This window comes from Populus euphratica, unplaced genomic scaffold (assembly GCF_000495115.2).
Source record: "Populus euphratica unplaced genomic scaffold, PopEup_1.0 scaffold329.1, whole genome shotgun sequence".
Lineage (NCBI taxonomy): Eukaryota > Viridiplantae > Streptophyta > Magnoliopsida > Malpighiales > Salicaceae > Populus > Populus euphratica.
In genome coordinates, this window is record NW_011500009.1 from 38,980 (window position 1) to 53,612 (window position 14,633).

At 31.4% G+C, this 14,633-nt stretch overlaps 3 protein-coding genes and 1 long non-coding RNA gene across 5 annotated transcripts; 3 read left to right on the plus strand and 1 right to left on the minus strand.

Moving 5' to 3' along the window:
- Positions 1 to 595: 595 nt before the first annotated feature.
- LOC105141316 (uncharacterized) lies at positions 596 to 8,631 on the minus strand. Its single transcript, XR_845346.1, has 2 exons — positions 8,550 to 8,631; positions 596 to 682 (listed from the first exon to the last, which is right to left on the minus strand). It is a non-coding gene; the product is annotated as an uncharacterized LOC105141316 (long non-coding RNA).
- Positions 660 to 2,595, plus strand: LOC105141315 (macrophage migration inhibitory factor homolog). Of its 2 annotated transcripts, XM_011048497.1 has the most exons (4): positions 660 to 789; positions 1,695 to 1,895; positions 1,982 to 2,040; positions 2,189 to 2,269. In XM_011048497.1, exons 1-3 carry the CDS (start codon positions 679 to 681, stop codon positions 2,033 to 2,035), a joined length of 366 nt encoding a protein of 121 aa, XP_011046799.1. In that variant the 5' UTR covers positions 660 to 678; the 3' UTR covers positions 2,036 to 2,040; positions 2,189 to 2,269. The 2 variants fall into 2 exon arrangements, with proteins under 2 accessions (XP_011046799.1, XP_011046800.1); XM_011048498.1 differs by lacking the exon at positions 1,982 to 2,040 and having other exon boundaries at positions 2,189 to 2,595.
- Positions 8,541 to 10,254, plus strand: LOC105141314 (macrophage migration inhibitory factor homolog). The gene is made up of 3 exons (XM_011048496.1): positions 8,541 to 8,656; positions 9,561 to 9,761; positions 9,859 to 10,254. Exons 1-3 carry the CDS (start codon positions 8,546 to 8,548, stop codon positions 9,892 to 9,894), a joined length of 348 nt encoding a protein of 115 aa, XP_011046798.1. The 5' UTR covers positions 8,541 to 8,545; the 3' UTR covers positions 9,895 to 10,254.
- A 1,180-nt stretch (positions 10,255 to 11,434) lies between these two features.
- On the plus strand, positions 11,435 to 12,531 carry LOC105141317 (PRA1 family protein B4). The gene has a single exon (XM_011048499.1). It carries the CDS (start codon positions 11,559 to 11,561, stop codon positions 12,231 to 12,233), a length of 675 nt encoding a protein of 224 aa, XP_011046801.1. The 5' UTR covers positions 11,435 to 11,558; the 3' UTR covers positions 12,234 to 12,531.
- The last annotated feature ends 2,102 nt before the right edge of the window (positions 12,532 to 14,633 follow it).

Sequence of the window (14,633 nt, forward strand, 5' to 3'; positions counted from 1 at the left end):
CTCCTCATATAAAGATACAGAGGTTTTGAAAATATTTTACAACTTATAATGGAATGTTACCTCCCTTGTAATCCTGCGTATTAAACTCATTCCCTGTTGGTGGAAGTCTCGAGACCTAGTCCTAGTCGGGTTTTCAAATAAAAAAAAAGTTGATCATCTTATTTTGATATAAATCTATTTATTTTAAAAAATTAAAATAATATTTTTTAATAATTATACTTGTAATGGATGACTAATAATTAAATGGCAGCTAAAGCTTAGCGATTCTATTTTTTAATATGTTAATATTATAAATAATTTTTAAAAATAAAATAATACTTTAAATATTATTTTAAATAAAATATAATTTAAAAAATAACTACAATTACCCTCGTAAACCCAACTGCCTTCCTAGCAGCAGGCTCGGTTTTACAATTATATTCAAAAGGCATAATTTTTTGTTTTTCAATATTTTTTAATATTAGGAGGTGAAGGGCACCAAACACCAATTGAGTTAAAAATAAAAAGCACTTCGATACAATAAGGGTCCGTCAGTCATTTCACCAATTTATATTTCCAGAACAATCCATAGAAGGCAAGTGTGGTGACGGTTTTCTCTTTTATTTATTTTTATTTGGAGGAGGGTTTTATGTGCAGCGAAGAATAACAAGTGAGTGCTGTGAAGTGTCGACAGAGAAAATGCCTTGCTTGAACATTTCGACGAACGTTGATCTTGATGGCGTCAATACATCTGCCATCCTCTCTGAAGCCTCCTCTCAAGTAGCCAAAATCATCAAAAAACCCGAGTCTGTAAGATTTTTTCTTTTGCCTCAGATTCTTTAATGTTTTTTTGATTGCTGCAATGTTAAGAATTTATGGACTGTTACAACTTTTTTGTGAGTTACTCAGTACAAGAAAAGATTTTGTATTATTGAAACAATTAGTCTGTTAAAAGTTCTAAAGTGGGTTTTTAGTGATTTGGTTAGTGTGTATTCTAGCTGCTGCTATTAAAATTGGTTCACTGTATTTATATTTTCTTGATGCTCAAAAGTTTTGGAAATATTCATTTTTGTAATGTTTAAGGGTTTTTGTTGATGTTAAGTTTGATTGCCTTAAGTTTATTTATATGCTTGTTTACAATCTTCTCTCCTGGATACTTGAGTTCTTGGGGGGTCCATGGCAGCTTGGGTTTGTTTATGGTTCTAAACTCGCTTGATATGATTGGGTTGTTTATCATTTGATTTTGAACTGGATAAGTTTAGGTTTTGAGTATCTAGTTGGGCTTTTGTCTGCCGTGGCTATTTCTTTCACTTTCTGGGAGGTTTCTCTTTTGAAGAGTTTCGTTGAGAACTTAACTCCAATGGTCAAAGAGTGATTTGGCTGAATTGATTCGTGTAAGCTTATAATATAGTGATTGATTCGTGTAAGCTTATAATATAGTTAATTCGGATGTCACTTGTTTGGCCATGAAAGATGAAATGGATTTTTTCACTGACTGTTCTTTGCTAGTTTATCTTTATAGCGGACGACAATTGTGTTCTGTACACCTACACCTGCAAAACTCAATGTCTCAAAATTTAATTTTTTTCCTGCTTTTATGTTTGTGTTATTTTTCAGCTCGTACAACCTAAAAGGAATTTGCTTGTTTGCATTGATTGCTATCATGGTTTCCCACTGGATATGTCTTTTAACCGTTTGTGCGTGCAATCATGCAGTATGTGATGATTGTGTTGAAGGGCTCAGTTCCAATGTCATTTGGAGGAACCGAGCAGCCAGCAGCTTATGGTGAACTGGTATCTGTTGGTGGCCTTAACAGTGATGTGAACAAGAAACTGAGTTCTGCAATTGCAACAATTCTTGAGTCAAAGCTGTCGGTTCCCAAGTCACGGTTCTTCCTCAAGTTTTTTGATGCCAAGGCAAGCTATCTCAACTTCTAATTGTCAAGAAGATGATCATTGCCATTTGCATATTTCTTATCATTGCATTCTTGCTGTTTGTTTAGGCCCATCAAAGCCAAGAATATGCACAGTGTTTGCATGCTTTACACCAGTACTAGATCATGTAAATGAATCCTTACTGTTTTCAACTGTGAAAATAGTTACTGAATTCCCTTAGAATTGAACTTATTTTCTGATTATGTTCATAGTGACTGCCATTTTATTGTTTTTCCTGCCATGACTAGTGGTTTGGTGCTTGCTTTATTTTGCAGGGTTCACACTTTGGTTGGAATGGTTCCACCTTCTAAATCCGGCTTCTCGCTTGAGTTGCTAGCAACTTGACACCACGTCTTTGGTGCTCTGCGGTTGTAGAAATCCAAGTAGGATATTTCTGTTTCTGTCTAGGGTTATGGCATGTAGAACGTGAATGCGCGGTTGTAGAAATCTAAGTAGGATATTTCTGTTTCTGTCTAGGGTTATGGCATGTAGAACGTGAATGCTTTTAAACTGTGCTTCTTTTATGGGAAAACTATGTTTTGCTTGAAACCTAACAACCCTTTAGTCATGAGTGGATGTTCTTTGACATGCTCAGGGTTGTGTTTTTATACTTTGCATCCTCTTAAGATCTTAAACTCAGGCATGGGAGTGTTCAAACCATCTACATAAAAGACACTCTAGTGTCATTTCTTCTGTGTTTCTAGCTGCAAGAGCTGCAAATTGTTTGAATCTAGCACATGATAAGGATTCTTGAAAATTATCATTCGTGTATTAACTGTAATCGAACATGCCTCTGCACCTGCTTGAAGATTACATTACCATTATAATTACATTGCAATTGCAATTAAAAAAAATGGTTGAACAATGAAAATCACTATTGATGCACCCTCAAATGCACTGTGGATTGCATGCATTTCTGTCCATGAAACTCTGTTGTGCCTTCACCGTGCATTTCCGTCCTTGAAATTCTGTTTCTTCCTTCGGTTTTTTGACATTTTCTTTCTGGTGGTTGAACTTTATTTTCTTAGAGTTACAGTTCTTGAAACTTGAAAAAGAAGACAGAGAGCCATTGGAAAAGAAAGGCTAAGAGAAACATTTAGCCATAAAAATTGTCGATTTTAAATCCAACATGTTAATATGAAGGAAGGAAGTTTGATGGGGTGATTTGGCTTGTTAATCATTTTGAAAAAAATTAGAACGAAACTTTAAAGTTTGTGTGGATTAGGTTTGATTTTGAGTGTTTAGCTAGATTAGAGGGTGTTTATGGGATGAAAATCGGGTCGTTTTTATGTGTTTTTATTTTCTGTAACTACGTTAAAATTTGGGTTTTGAGGTCTAAAAAAAATCAGCATGTAGGGATTTTAGAATTAAATTCTTTAAATTGAATAATTAAAAGGATATTTAAAAAAAAAAAACATCCGTTGATGTCATAATTTTTATGCTAGGTTTGGGTTTTTTATGGTAAATTAAAATTTATATTATAAATCATTATATATAAGCCTAATAAATGTGCAAAGTTTTATTAAAAAAATATTAAATCACATTATTAAATACATTAACAATAATTCAAGAAGGAAAATAAATTGGGATATTTAACCTCGGAAAATCAAGGATTGAAACTATTTTATCAGTTTCATGATATATTGATGATTAAATTATCAATATCATTATAATATAATAAAATTAAATTATCATCTATATAATTTAATTTAATATAACAAAATAAAATTATGTTATACACTATCTCGATCGGAGATAATGAAAGCTTCAGCCTAGCTATAAAAATGCATTCTTGGATACCTTAAAACATATGATTGAAAATAGCAACCTTTTTTGGCTTTTCTTTCCTTTTCCTTTGTTGATGTTCCTTCCTTGTCGCTTTCAGTTTCTACTTTGATGAACAACTCCATGGAATGAATCATTCTTTGAATTCCATCTACTTTCTTTTCCCTACTTTGATTAATTTCTTATTAAATAAATATTAACTCCCTGGCAACAGATAAATTGTATCTAAGAATATGGAAACAAATCCAAAAATATAATGCCAGTAAAATATAAACTCCACAAATAGGGGACCAATATAAAATTATCAAATTATTATTATTATTATTAACAAAATTGCTTCCTCTCTCACTTTTTTGTCCTTTAAGTTTTTTTTATTTCAATCACATAGTTTTTTTTTTTCAATTTATTCCTTTCACATTGATTTGATTTTATTCGAGATTAACCTTGTTTTCTCTATTTTTTGTTTTTTATTTTTTTAGTCATATTGATTTGATTTTATTCGAGATTAACCTTATTTTCTCTATTTTTTTTTTTTTAGTCACATAGTTTTTTTTTTATTTGATCATTCCACATTATTTTTATTTAAGATTAGCCTTGATAGTTTGTTTTAGCGAACTTGATGTGGGGTTCTCAAAAAGTTAGAAAAATTCTTTCATTAGGTTTTTATTTGATTTTGCAAAAATAATTTGGATTTTTGTTTTTTAAAAGATTAAAAATAAAAGGATTACAATTGAAATTGAGTAAAAAAAACAAAGCATTATTCCAATAAATAATGCTTTGTAAGGAAAGATACACTAAAACCTCTCATATTTTAGTTTATAGCTAATCACCTTAGACATTGAATTAACTTATAAAACACAAGAAGTAATATTTTATTATTAATTTTATTTTATTTTTTATTTGAAATCCAAAATAGAACACACAAAAATTTCAATTGATTAAAAAAATAGTTCCGATGCTTTGCATTGATAGCAATGTTTTTATTTACAAGTTTTTTCAATAAAATGGTAGAAATGTAAGACAAATATTGAGTATTGAAATAAAATGATACATGGATTAGGATTGATTGGATTGGCAAATCATATGTGCTGGGTCAAAAGTTTTCTAATATAAAAATAAAAGAATGACTAAGTAATGATAGTATTTTTAATGACCAAGAAAAATATGAAATTCATGTCATTGATTCAAACAAGTTTAATAAATTTTTTTATTTAATAATATAATTAGAAAAAAAATCAATGACAAAAAAAATGAAATAGAAAAAAAAAGACCAATATTAACTAATTAAAAAAATAAACACTTGTCAACCTTACAAAAAAAATACCCTTTAAAGATTCGTAAAAGGTCTTACTTATCTTATTTAATAAAAAATAAATAAATGAGAACATGACAATCTCATAAAAAAAAAAATACAAAGCTTAATTACCAAATAAATGAGAACATGACAATCTCATAAAGAAAGAAAAAAGAAATACAAAGCTTAATTACTAGCAAATAAAATGTTAAAGGATAAAAAAAAATTAATTTTTAAAAAAGACAAAAAACCTAACTTAAGTCAGTATACCAAATTCAAAGCTCAATCGTGAGATTAGAATAACCTCGTATAGAAGAAATTAAATAAAATAATAGAGATCAACTTTTAAGCAAACTAACTAATGAAAGATGAAACTAAAAAAAAAAAAAAAACTCAACTTAAGTTAACTTAACTAGCCCAGAACTTAAGATAAGATTGGGATAATCCCATAAAAAAAAAAACAATGAGAAATTATGAAGTGTAAGGTCCAAGAACCTAATGTTAAAGAATGAAATTGAAAAAAATAAAATAAAATAAATAGAAATCAAAACAATGAGGACCAGATTTTGTAGAAAAATTATATTAAATAAAATAATAAGGGGCTTAATTAAAAGATAAGATAAATCAAGAAAAAGATAAAGAAAATAACAATTAAAAGAACAAGGATCAAATTGGATATAAAAATTAAATGAAAAAAATATTGATGTATGAAATTGATAAAAAATCAAGAAAATGATAAAAAAAAAATAGCAATTAAAATAATGAGAACCAAATTAGATAAAAAAAATTAAATTAAATGTTAAGGGATAAAATTAAAAAATAAATCAACTTAAAGAAGTAATGATAAATGTTAAGGGATAAAATTAAAAAATACATCAACTTAAAGAAGTAATGAAAATAAAATAAATAACAATTAAAAGAATAAAGATTAAATTAGATAAAATAAATAAATAAAATAAAATATTAAGGAATAAAATTGAAAAATAAATCAACTTAAATAAGCAATAAAAATTATTTATTTATTTTTCTTTTAAGAGTATAAATGACTGATATATCCTTAATTAATATGGTAATTATAAATGGCCCTATGATTTTGTTTGAAAATGATAAAAAAAAGTCATTTTATTATTTCAATTCACAATAATTTATATAGGTTAAACATTGAGAACTTTTAGTTCTTTTCTTACATATGAGATGAGTTTTTGTTGGATTATATTTTCTTTATTTTTCCATATTAATGGCTTCAAGATAAAATTACATTAGGTGTAGGAAAACTTAAGGATTCTTCATTAAATATAATAATTTATCTTATAATTACAATCTATTAATTGATAATTGATATACAATTTAAAAATAATTTTAATACTCATAAATATTGGATTTTAGCATAAATTTGATTTATAAGTATATACTAGCCTTGGTGTTCATGTTTTGTTATGGAGACAAACTATTTATTTTACACAAAAAAAAATAATAATGTTAAGTTGTTACAAGTATAATAAAAGGAAAGAAAAAGGTGTAACATAGGTTATAGGCTCGTCTAGATAGAATAAGTTATTTTAATTAGTTAAAAAAATTAGAAAAATGATTGTACATGGATTAAATTTAAAAAGAAAAAAGATTAGGATAACATGGAGAGAAAAAAAATTAAAAAGAAATAAATAATGTATCTCAATTTACAACTCATTAAATACAAAAAATCAAAATAATATATATATATATATATGTGTGTGTGTGTGTGTTAACCTGAGTTAGTATGATAAATTTGTAACTTTAATAGTTAAGGCCAAACTAAGTTGGGATATTTTACTAAACTTGCAGTCGAGTTCATGAGATTAAATAGCCTGATAAAAAAAATAAAGAGATTTATAATTTTTTAAAAAAAAAACATGTTAATTTTTCAAACTCATGACTTGGGTCTAAAACTTAAGCACCCTATCTGAAAAAACCATAAAGTCTAATACTTAATTAATCAAATATTAAAGGATGAAAATAAAAAAATAAAACTTCAATTATACAAAAGGATTTAGAAAAACAACAATTAAAAGAATGAAGATCAAAATTGATATAAAAAATAAAAATAAATTCTTAATTGAAGGATGAAATTAAAAAGAATAATAACTATTACAAAATGACGAAGGGAAAAAAGTTAGAAATCAAAACAATGAAAATCAAGTTGAAAAATATAATACCATCAATTTGGGTTGAAGAATTAAATTAAAAACCAATAAAACTTTTATAAAAAATATCAGGTTGAAGAATTAAATTAAAAACCAATAAATTTTTTATAAAAAAGATCAAAGAAAAAAATAAAAATTAAAAGAATAAGGATCAAATTAAAAAATATAATATTATTAAATTGAAAATGAAAACAAATAAATTTTTTTACAAAAAAATAAAAAATTAAAAAATTAAAAGAATAAATACTAAAATTGAAACACTAACAACAAAAAAGGCTAAGTTGTAATATTTTTTGAGAGAAAAGAGAAAAAAAATAAAAATAAAATAAAAGCCTACTAGTGACAAATTAAACTACTAACACTAATGTGCTTAACTTCATACGGGAGAGGACATGACATCATTTCTAATAACTTGATGTAAGAGTATATTTTTAGGTATAAAGATCTTGTACACGTCGTCTAGAATGCATGAGTACCTCTCAATATTACACACACCTGTTTTTTTATTTTTTATTTTTATTTATCCAAATATCTAATGGTAATAGCAAAAAAAAACTCTCGATTATAATTTTAATACTTTTTAATTATTTATTATTTTTATATTTAAAAAAATACAAAATGTTTCCTCAACTAATATTATAGTAACAAAAAACCTGTGAAAATACAAAAAAAACCTTTAATATTAATATTAATTTTTTTCTTCTAATAATATTTTAGTTATATCACAATGCAATTAAGATGATGAAAAATTTATTTGTCTCTGATGAATTTGATAAGAACTAATAAACTATAATATTTTAGTTATATCACAATGCAATGATGAAAAATTTATTTATCTCTGATCAATTTGATAAGAACTAATAAAATTATAAAAAAAATTCAATATCCTTAAAAACTAATGTTAAATTTTTTGGATGAATTGATAAATTTGTTATTACATATTATTCTAGTAAACAATACTTTGAGTTTATCTATAATGTAAGGCTAAATAGCTTTTTTTAATAAATAATTAATAGTGAACTTAACAATATATTTATTTTAAAAATTGATTGTTTAAGAAATTCATTTTAATAAAATTAATACTAAAAATATATTTATTTTTGCTTTTCAATAATTTTAATGTTAAGAGGTCATCTAAAAAAAAAGCACCGAACCTCAATAGATTTAGAAAAGCACTTCTACGTACACTACACACGAGCATGGCAACAAGGGCCCTTCAGTCATTTCACCAATTTATACTTCCAGAACAGTCCGTAGAAGGCAACGTGGTGAGGCTTCTTTTATATAGTTGTTTGCAGGGGGGTTTTGTGTGCAGGCGGGTTTTGTGTGCTGGAAAGAGAACAAGAGCTTGGTGGAAACAATCGACCGCGAAAATGCCTTGCTTGAACATTTCGACGAACGTTAATCTTGATGGCGTCAACACATCTGCCATCCTCTCTGAAGCCTCCTCTCAGGTCGCCAAAATCATCAAGAAACCTGAGTCTGTAAGATTTTTTTCCCTTTTGCCTCATATTCTTTAAAGTTTCTTTTTATTTCATTTTATTTTGTGGTTTTAGGGTGTTTAGTTAAATCTCCTCATTTTGGTAATTTAATTTTGTTAATACATGTTTTTTTAGCCTTGAATGCTGAAATGTGGATAGAATGTTAAAAATTTACGGTCTGTTACCACTTCTTCAGTTCTTTGTGTGTTCCTCTGTGCAAGAAAACGATTCTGTATTATTGAAACAATTAGTCTGTTAAATGTTCTAAAGTGGGTATTCATGATTTTTTTAATGTGTTTTTATATTTTCTTGATGCTCAAAAGTTTTGGAAATATTTATTTCTGTAATGATTAAGTGGGTTATTGTTGATGTTAAATGTGCTTGCCTTAAGTGTATTTATATGCTTGTTTACAATCTTCTTTCCTGGATACTTGAGTTCTTGGCACGGTCATAGCAGCTTGGGTTTGTTTATGGTTCTAAACTTGATATGATCATTGGGTTGTTTATCGTTTGATTTTGACTATCACTTGTTTCTTTGGTGGTGGGGTTCTCATTTGAAGAGTTTCGTTAAGAAATCCAATGTTCTAATTGCGATTGGGCGAAGTGATTCGTGTACGTAGCTTATAATATAGTTAATTCAACTATCACTTGTTTGGCCATGAAAGATAAAATGAGTTTTATCACTGGCTGCATGTTCTTTGCTAGTTTATCTTTATAGTGGACGTCGACAATATTTATGTTCTTTACATCTACACCAGTAGTCTCTTTGATTAGATTTTTTTCTGCTTTTATGTTTTTGTTGGTTTTCAGTTTTTACAACCTAAAAGTTGCATGTTTTCATTGATTGATATCTTAGTTTGACCACTAGATGTGTCTTTTAACTATTTTTATGCGTGCAATCCTGCAGTATGTGATGATTGTGTTGAAGGGCTCGGTTCCAATTTCATTTGGAGGAACTGAGAAGCCAGCAGCTTATGGTGAATTGGTATCTATTGGTGGCCTTAGCAGTGATGTGAACAAGAAACTGAGTTCTGCAATTTCAACTATTCTTGTGTCAAAGCTGTCGGTGCCCAAGTCCCGGTTCTTCCTCAAGTTTTATGATGTCCAGGCAAGCCATCTCAACATCTGATTTTGTTGATATCGACTGCCATTTTATGGGTTTTTTCTGCTACTTCTAATGGTTTGATGCTTGCTTTATTTTACAGCGCTCCCACCTTGGTTGGAATGGTTCCACCTTCTAAATCCAGCTTCTTGCCTGACTTGCCATCAGACTTTGACACCACGCTTTCAGACAGATGCGTCTTTGGTGCTTTGCGGTTGTAGAAACCTCATCTAATTAGTAGGATATTTCTGTTTCCGTCTAGGGTTATGGCATGGAGAACGTGAATGCTTTTAAACTGTGCCTCTTTTATGGGAAAACCATGTTTTTAATTGCTTGAAATCTAACCTAAATAACTGTTTAGTCATTGATGGATGTTCTGTGACATGCATATTTAGACTTCGCATCTTCATATGATCTCAAACTAGTTATTGATTCTTGTTCAGACTGTTCAGCATAAATCTTGTTAACCCTACAACGAAGAGAACTCGGACATTGGATTGTTCAAACCATCTGCATAAAGGCACTTTAGTATCATTTCTTCTTTGTTGCTAGCTTCTAGAGCTACAAATTGTTCGAACCTGGCGCATGATACAGATTCTTGCAAATTATCATTCGTGTATCAAAAACAGTGATTTAAGATTCCTCTGCACCTGCTTGAAGCAAGTAATCTTGCATGCATCTTTGCTGCTCATTTGATGCCCATTCATTCTCAATTCCAAGAATCATTTCTGTCAGCCCACCATGCACAGTATCCTCACTTCCAGATGGAAAAGGACTTGTCAATTGAGCTAGAGAAGTTAAGCATATGATAAATTAAGATGAATGATCTGAGCATGTTCTAACCAAATATATCTTGGATCTGATCGCATGAAGTTGTCTGATACTGGTCGTGTAATAGCACCCTTCTTCTCTTGTTTGAAGCTTTAGAACAACAATACCTGAAAAAAACAATCCTGTGCTTTGACTTAATCCAATTAACTATGAACAGACGTACGTTATCGTGAGATCGCAGTGACATAACTCTAGTTTACTTACGCTGGATGAAGCCATGAAATGATAAGCTGATTCATGACCTACGTCTATCTAATAAAATCAAAATAACAAATAACAAATCTATTTAAAAAATTCATAGTTGTGATACCTGATGTTATGGATAAACTTGAATTAATTATTTTTTATTAAAATAAACATATTTTTTTTAAAACTATTTTAATGTTAATCATCAAGTTCATCCACCAAGTTTAACCGAATTTAATAAATACATATAATATATCAAAAAAACGTATTTTTATTTTCACCTCCCAAGCTAAGAGATGCTAAAAACATCCTTGATTTTTATTTTTATTTTCTTTTTATTTCTTAACCATCATAACCCTAACCCCCGATCCCGCTAATCCCTGGGTCGAGGTGGGCTTTTTTTGTGCTAAGCCCAAACTCACTTGAAACCCCCATTGGGCCTCCAAAATATAACCCTTCCCTTCTAGGCTTTCACCATCCTTCCAGCAGAAAGGAAGAGACAGGAACGTACCAACCAACTACCAAGAAAGCTGGCATGTCAAACCGTTTTATTAGTCAAACTGACGGTAGGAAGGCAAGACGAAGCTGGTCCTCCCGTGTCGGTGACTGAACCGTAATTAAGAAGGAAACTAAACAATGACCGTAAAAAATAAAATAATAATAATAATAATAATAAAATCTCTCTCTCAACTCCGTACGCAAGGTCATTCCTCATATCGTCTCTCTAAGCTCGGCCATTGTTATCTGCCTAAATTCTCTTCCTCAAACAAAACAAAAATCTACACTATGGTGTCTCAATCTCCGCCAGTCCTCCCTATCACAAACCCCCAACCAACCACCACCACCACCGCTACAGCTTCCCAACCACCACTCCCTCCACACGCCTTACGCGCATTCCTTAACAACATTACCGAATCCGTCCGCAACGGCTTCTCCCAACGCCGCCCCTTTTCCGAACTAATCGACCGATCCGCTTTCTCCAAACCCGAATCCATATCCGAAGCCACAACCCGGATCCGCAAAAACTACGCCTATTTCCGCATCAATTACCTCGCCACTATTTCTGTAATCCTCGCATTCTCCCTCCTTACTAACCCCTTCTCCCTCCTCCTCCTCGTCGGTCTCCTCTGCTCCTGGCTTTTCTTGTATCTCTTCCGCGCTTCCGATCAGCCTCTGGTCCTCTTCGGCCGGACATTCAGTGACCGTGAAACGCTCGGGATTCTAATCGTTCTGAGCGTTTTCGTGGTTTTTCTAACGAGCGTTGGATCATTGATCATCTCGGCGCTTTTGGTCGGTGTGGGGATTGTCTGTGCTCATGGCGCTTTCCGTGTTCCTGAGGATCTTTTCTTGGATGATGTTCAAGAAAACGCGAGTACTGGGTTCTTGTCTTCGTTCCTCGGTGGCGCTGCCTCTAATGTTGTCGCCTCCGCCGCTCCTGTTGTGGCTGCTGCCCGTGCTTGAGGATCTGGAGGATGTGGTATCAATTAACGTGTTTTAATAGATGAAATAAACACGGATCTTAAATGGATTTTGGTCTAATTTGTATGGATTTATATTATTATTTTTTTCACTTTTTCATATGGGGTTTTGTTATTCTGTAAACGGATCTACAAGTTTTTTCTTTCTTTTTAGGATGTAATTCACATGATTGGCTGTAATTAGTTTGATTTTACATGATTAGTGAATCTTTATCTTGTTTTACTGTGATTGGATTGCGCATACTCGAAATATTTGGACAGATCTATGGGATCTTGCGGTTGATTTTGTGGTTGGGAGATAGCTGTGTCTTGGTTACATGTTTTCATTCGTAAGAGTCAATGCTGATGAACTTTGTTGGTAGCCTGTTAATTAAAATGCATGCATGATCAAATTTTCAAGACATTGATTTTGTCATTGTTAGGAAGGAAGGGTCGGAGACTTTTTAATGACATTGTTATAACTTCTGTTCTTGCAACTGATCAGTCATAAAAGAATTTGAATCAATGAATTTGTTTGTCTTGACAGGACAGGATATCCTTCAACAGGTTTTCTTTTTGTTGCTTGCGTCTGATTCATGTGTTTTAGAAGTGTATTCTAGATGTCCTTATGTAGATTAGTTTGCGGGCATGCTTGATTTATTGATTGAGTCGGTCCTAAATGCAATGTCTAGATCAGTATGATCCTGACCAGCATCATGACGGTGCCATTGGTGGTTAATTTGAATGGCGATGAGGTTCCAAGCTCAGAGAAATTAGGAGTCGTGCTGTTCTTGGAGAATCTATGTAGGACTTCTTACTAGTCAAAAGTAAATAGTATGCATACCTTCGATAATCTGAATGTGCTATTCTCCTGTGTATTTATCAATTATTTTTAAAGTGTTTTTCATCTAAAAATATATTAAAATAATATTTTTTATTTTTTAAAAATTATTTTTGATTTTAGTAAAAAATATTAATTTTAAATAAAATTTTTAAAATTTTTTAAATACTTTTTTAAATGCTTTTAAAACATAAAAACAAAAACAAGATTTAGACTATAACGGATTCATATTTTGTGAACCACTAATTATGATTTTTGTCAAGCAGGGGGGATACGTTTTGTGGACTTCTTGCATGCTGATGTTTTGCTTATTCCTATTGCTCTAGCAGTAGTGTTCGTATTAGGCTATACTCTCCATACTGTGTGTAATGAAGTTATTGAGGTAAACGGGCATGAGAATTCTAGCAACTCACCCCAAGCTCAATCGAGCATGGTCTTGGTTACATGAGTTTGTTCTTGTCATTGTTGTGTCTATGCCTTGTGCTAATGATTTTTAAGCCAAAATTGAAGTCGGGTGCATACAACCCGTTGTTTTTTTGTCATGCAAGATGATGTTCTGTCTTGATCTTGACCTTTTCCTTACAAGTCCGGTGCATACAACCCCTCCATATCCCATTGTTCATTTGATTTTATTTTATAGCATTAATTTGGGATGCTTCTCACTCGACATATGTGCGTACTGTTAGGGTTATTGTTGAGGGAGGTGCAGGTCAGGTATTTGTGGTTCAGTGGCCGTCTGCTTACAGGTCTCATGCAGCTAGACAACAGCATGTTGACATGATCGCCATGTCTGCATACAGGTTGTTGTTCGGAAGGGTTATCATCGTTGGTTTTGCACATCTGCACTGTAATTTCGGCCTAATAAATCTTTAGTTGGATGCTATTTTTGCATTGCTCTGTCTGCAAGTGATGGACCCAAATTTCCACCCTCTGCCGTCACATGGAGGAAGACGGTTCATGATTCTATTCTCATCAATTAAATTCGGACCTTTTTCCCATCTAATTGGGCTTTTGTGGGGAGGCTTAATTTTTAAAATAAATATAAATAATACTGCATGAATAAACTTATGAGAGTGCAGTGTGGTGGTCCATGGCAGCGGATTCATTTTTTTTCTAAAGTTGAAAAAGGCAAATGCATTATACTAAGATCTCAATTAACTATTTTGGTCCAAAAGCATCCATGCAATGCAATCAAGAGATTCAGAGTGATGCACAAGCTTTTTTGCGATGACCAGAGCAGATCAATCTGTTGAGTGCATGGAAAAGCTTGAATTTAATGATTAGCCCTGTACGAAGAACAGAGAAAAGTAGTCTCATGATTTGCCAATAATTAACACTACCACGTATTGCCTGGAGGCTAGATGCTAGTTTACTGTGGTGAAATTGTAATTTTGACCGAGACTGAAAGCATGTGTGTTGTGTTGTTCCCTGACCAAGAAATATAGCCGTTGGAGGAGGGTCCCTGTTCAGGCTGAAGACTGGTTCAGCGAACGTTCAGTAACATATTGTATACAAGTAAAACTAGCCGTTGGAAGCAGAGAAGAAACTACACCCCCCCCCCCC

Bases quoted from the DNA above. Each gene is read 5' to 3' on its own strand.
- LOC105141315 (XM_011048497.1), top strand. From the start codon at position 679: ATGCCTTGCTTGAACATTTCGACGAACGTTGATCTTGATGGCGTCAAT. The intron at 790-1,694 runs GTAAGATTTTTT...GCAATCATGCAG, and splicing joins TCATCAAAAAACCCGAGTCT to TATGTGATGATTGTGTTGAA. The intron at 1,896-1,981 runs GCAAGCTATCTC...CTGTTTGTTTAG, and splicing joins TCAAGTTTTTTGATGCCAAG to GCCCATCAAAGCCAAGAATA.
- LOC105141314 (XM_011048496.1), top strand. From the start codon at position 8,546: ATGCCTTGCTTGAACATTTCGACGAACGTTAATCTTGATGGCGTCAAC. The intron at 8,657-9,560 runs GTAAGATTTTTT...GCAATCCTGCAG, and splicing joins TCATCAAGAAACCTGAGTCT to TATGTGATGATTGTGTTGAA. The intron at 9,762-9,858 runs GCAAGCCATCTC...TTTATTTTACAG, and splicing joins TCAAGTTTTATGATGTCCAG to CGCTCCCACCTTGGTTGGAA.
- LOC105141317 (XM_011048499.1), top strand. From the start codon at position 11,559: ATGGTGTCTCAATCTCCGCCAGTCCTCCCTATCACAAACCCCCAACCA.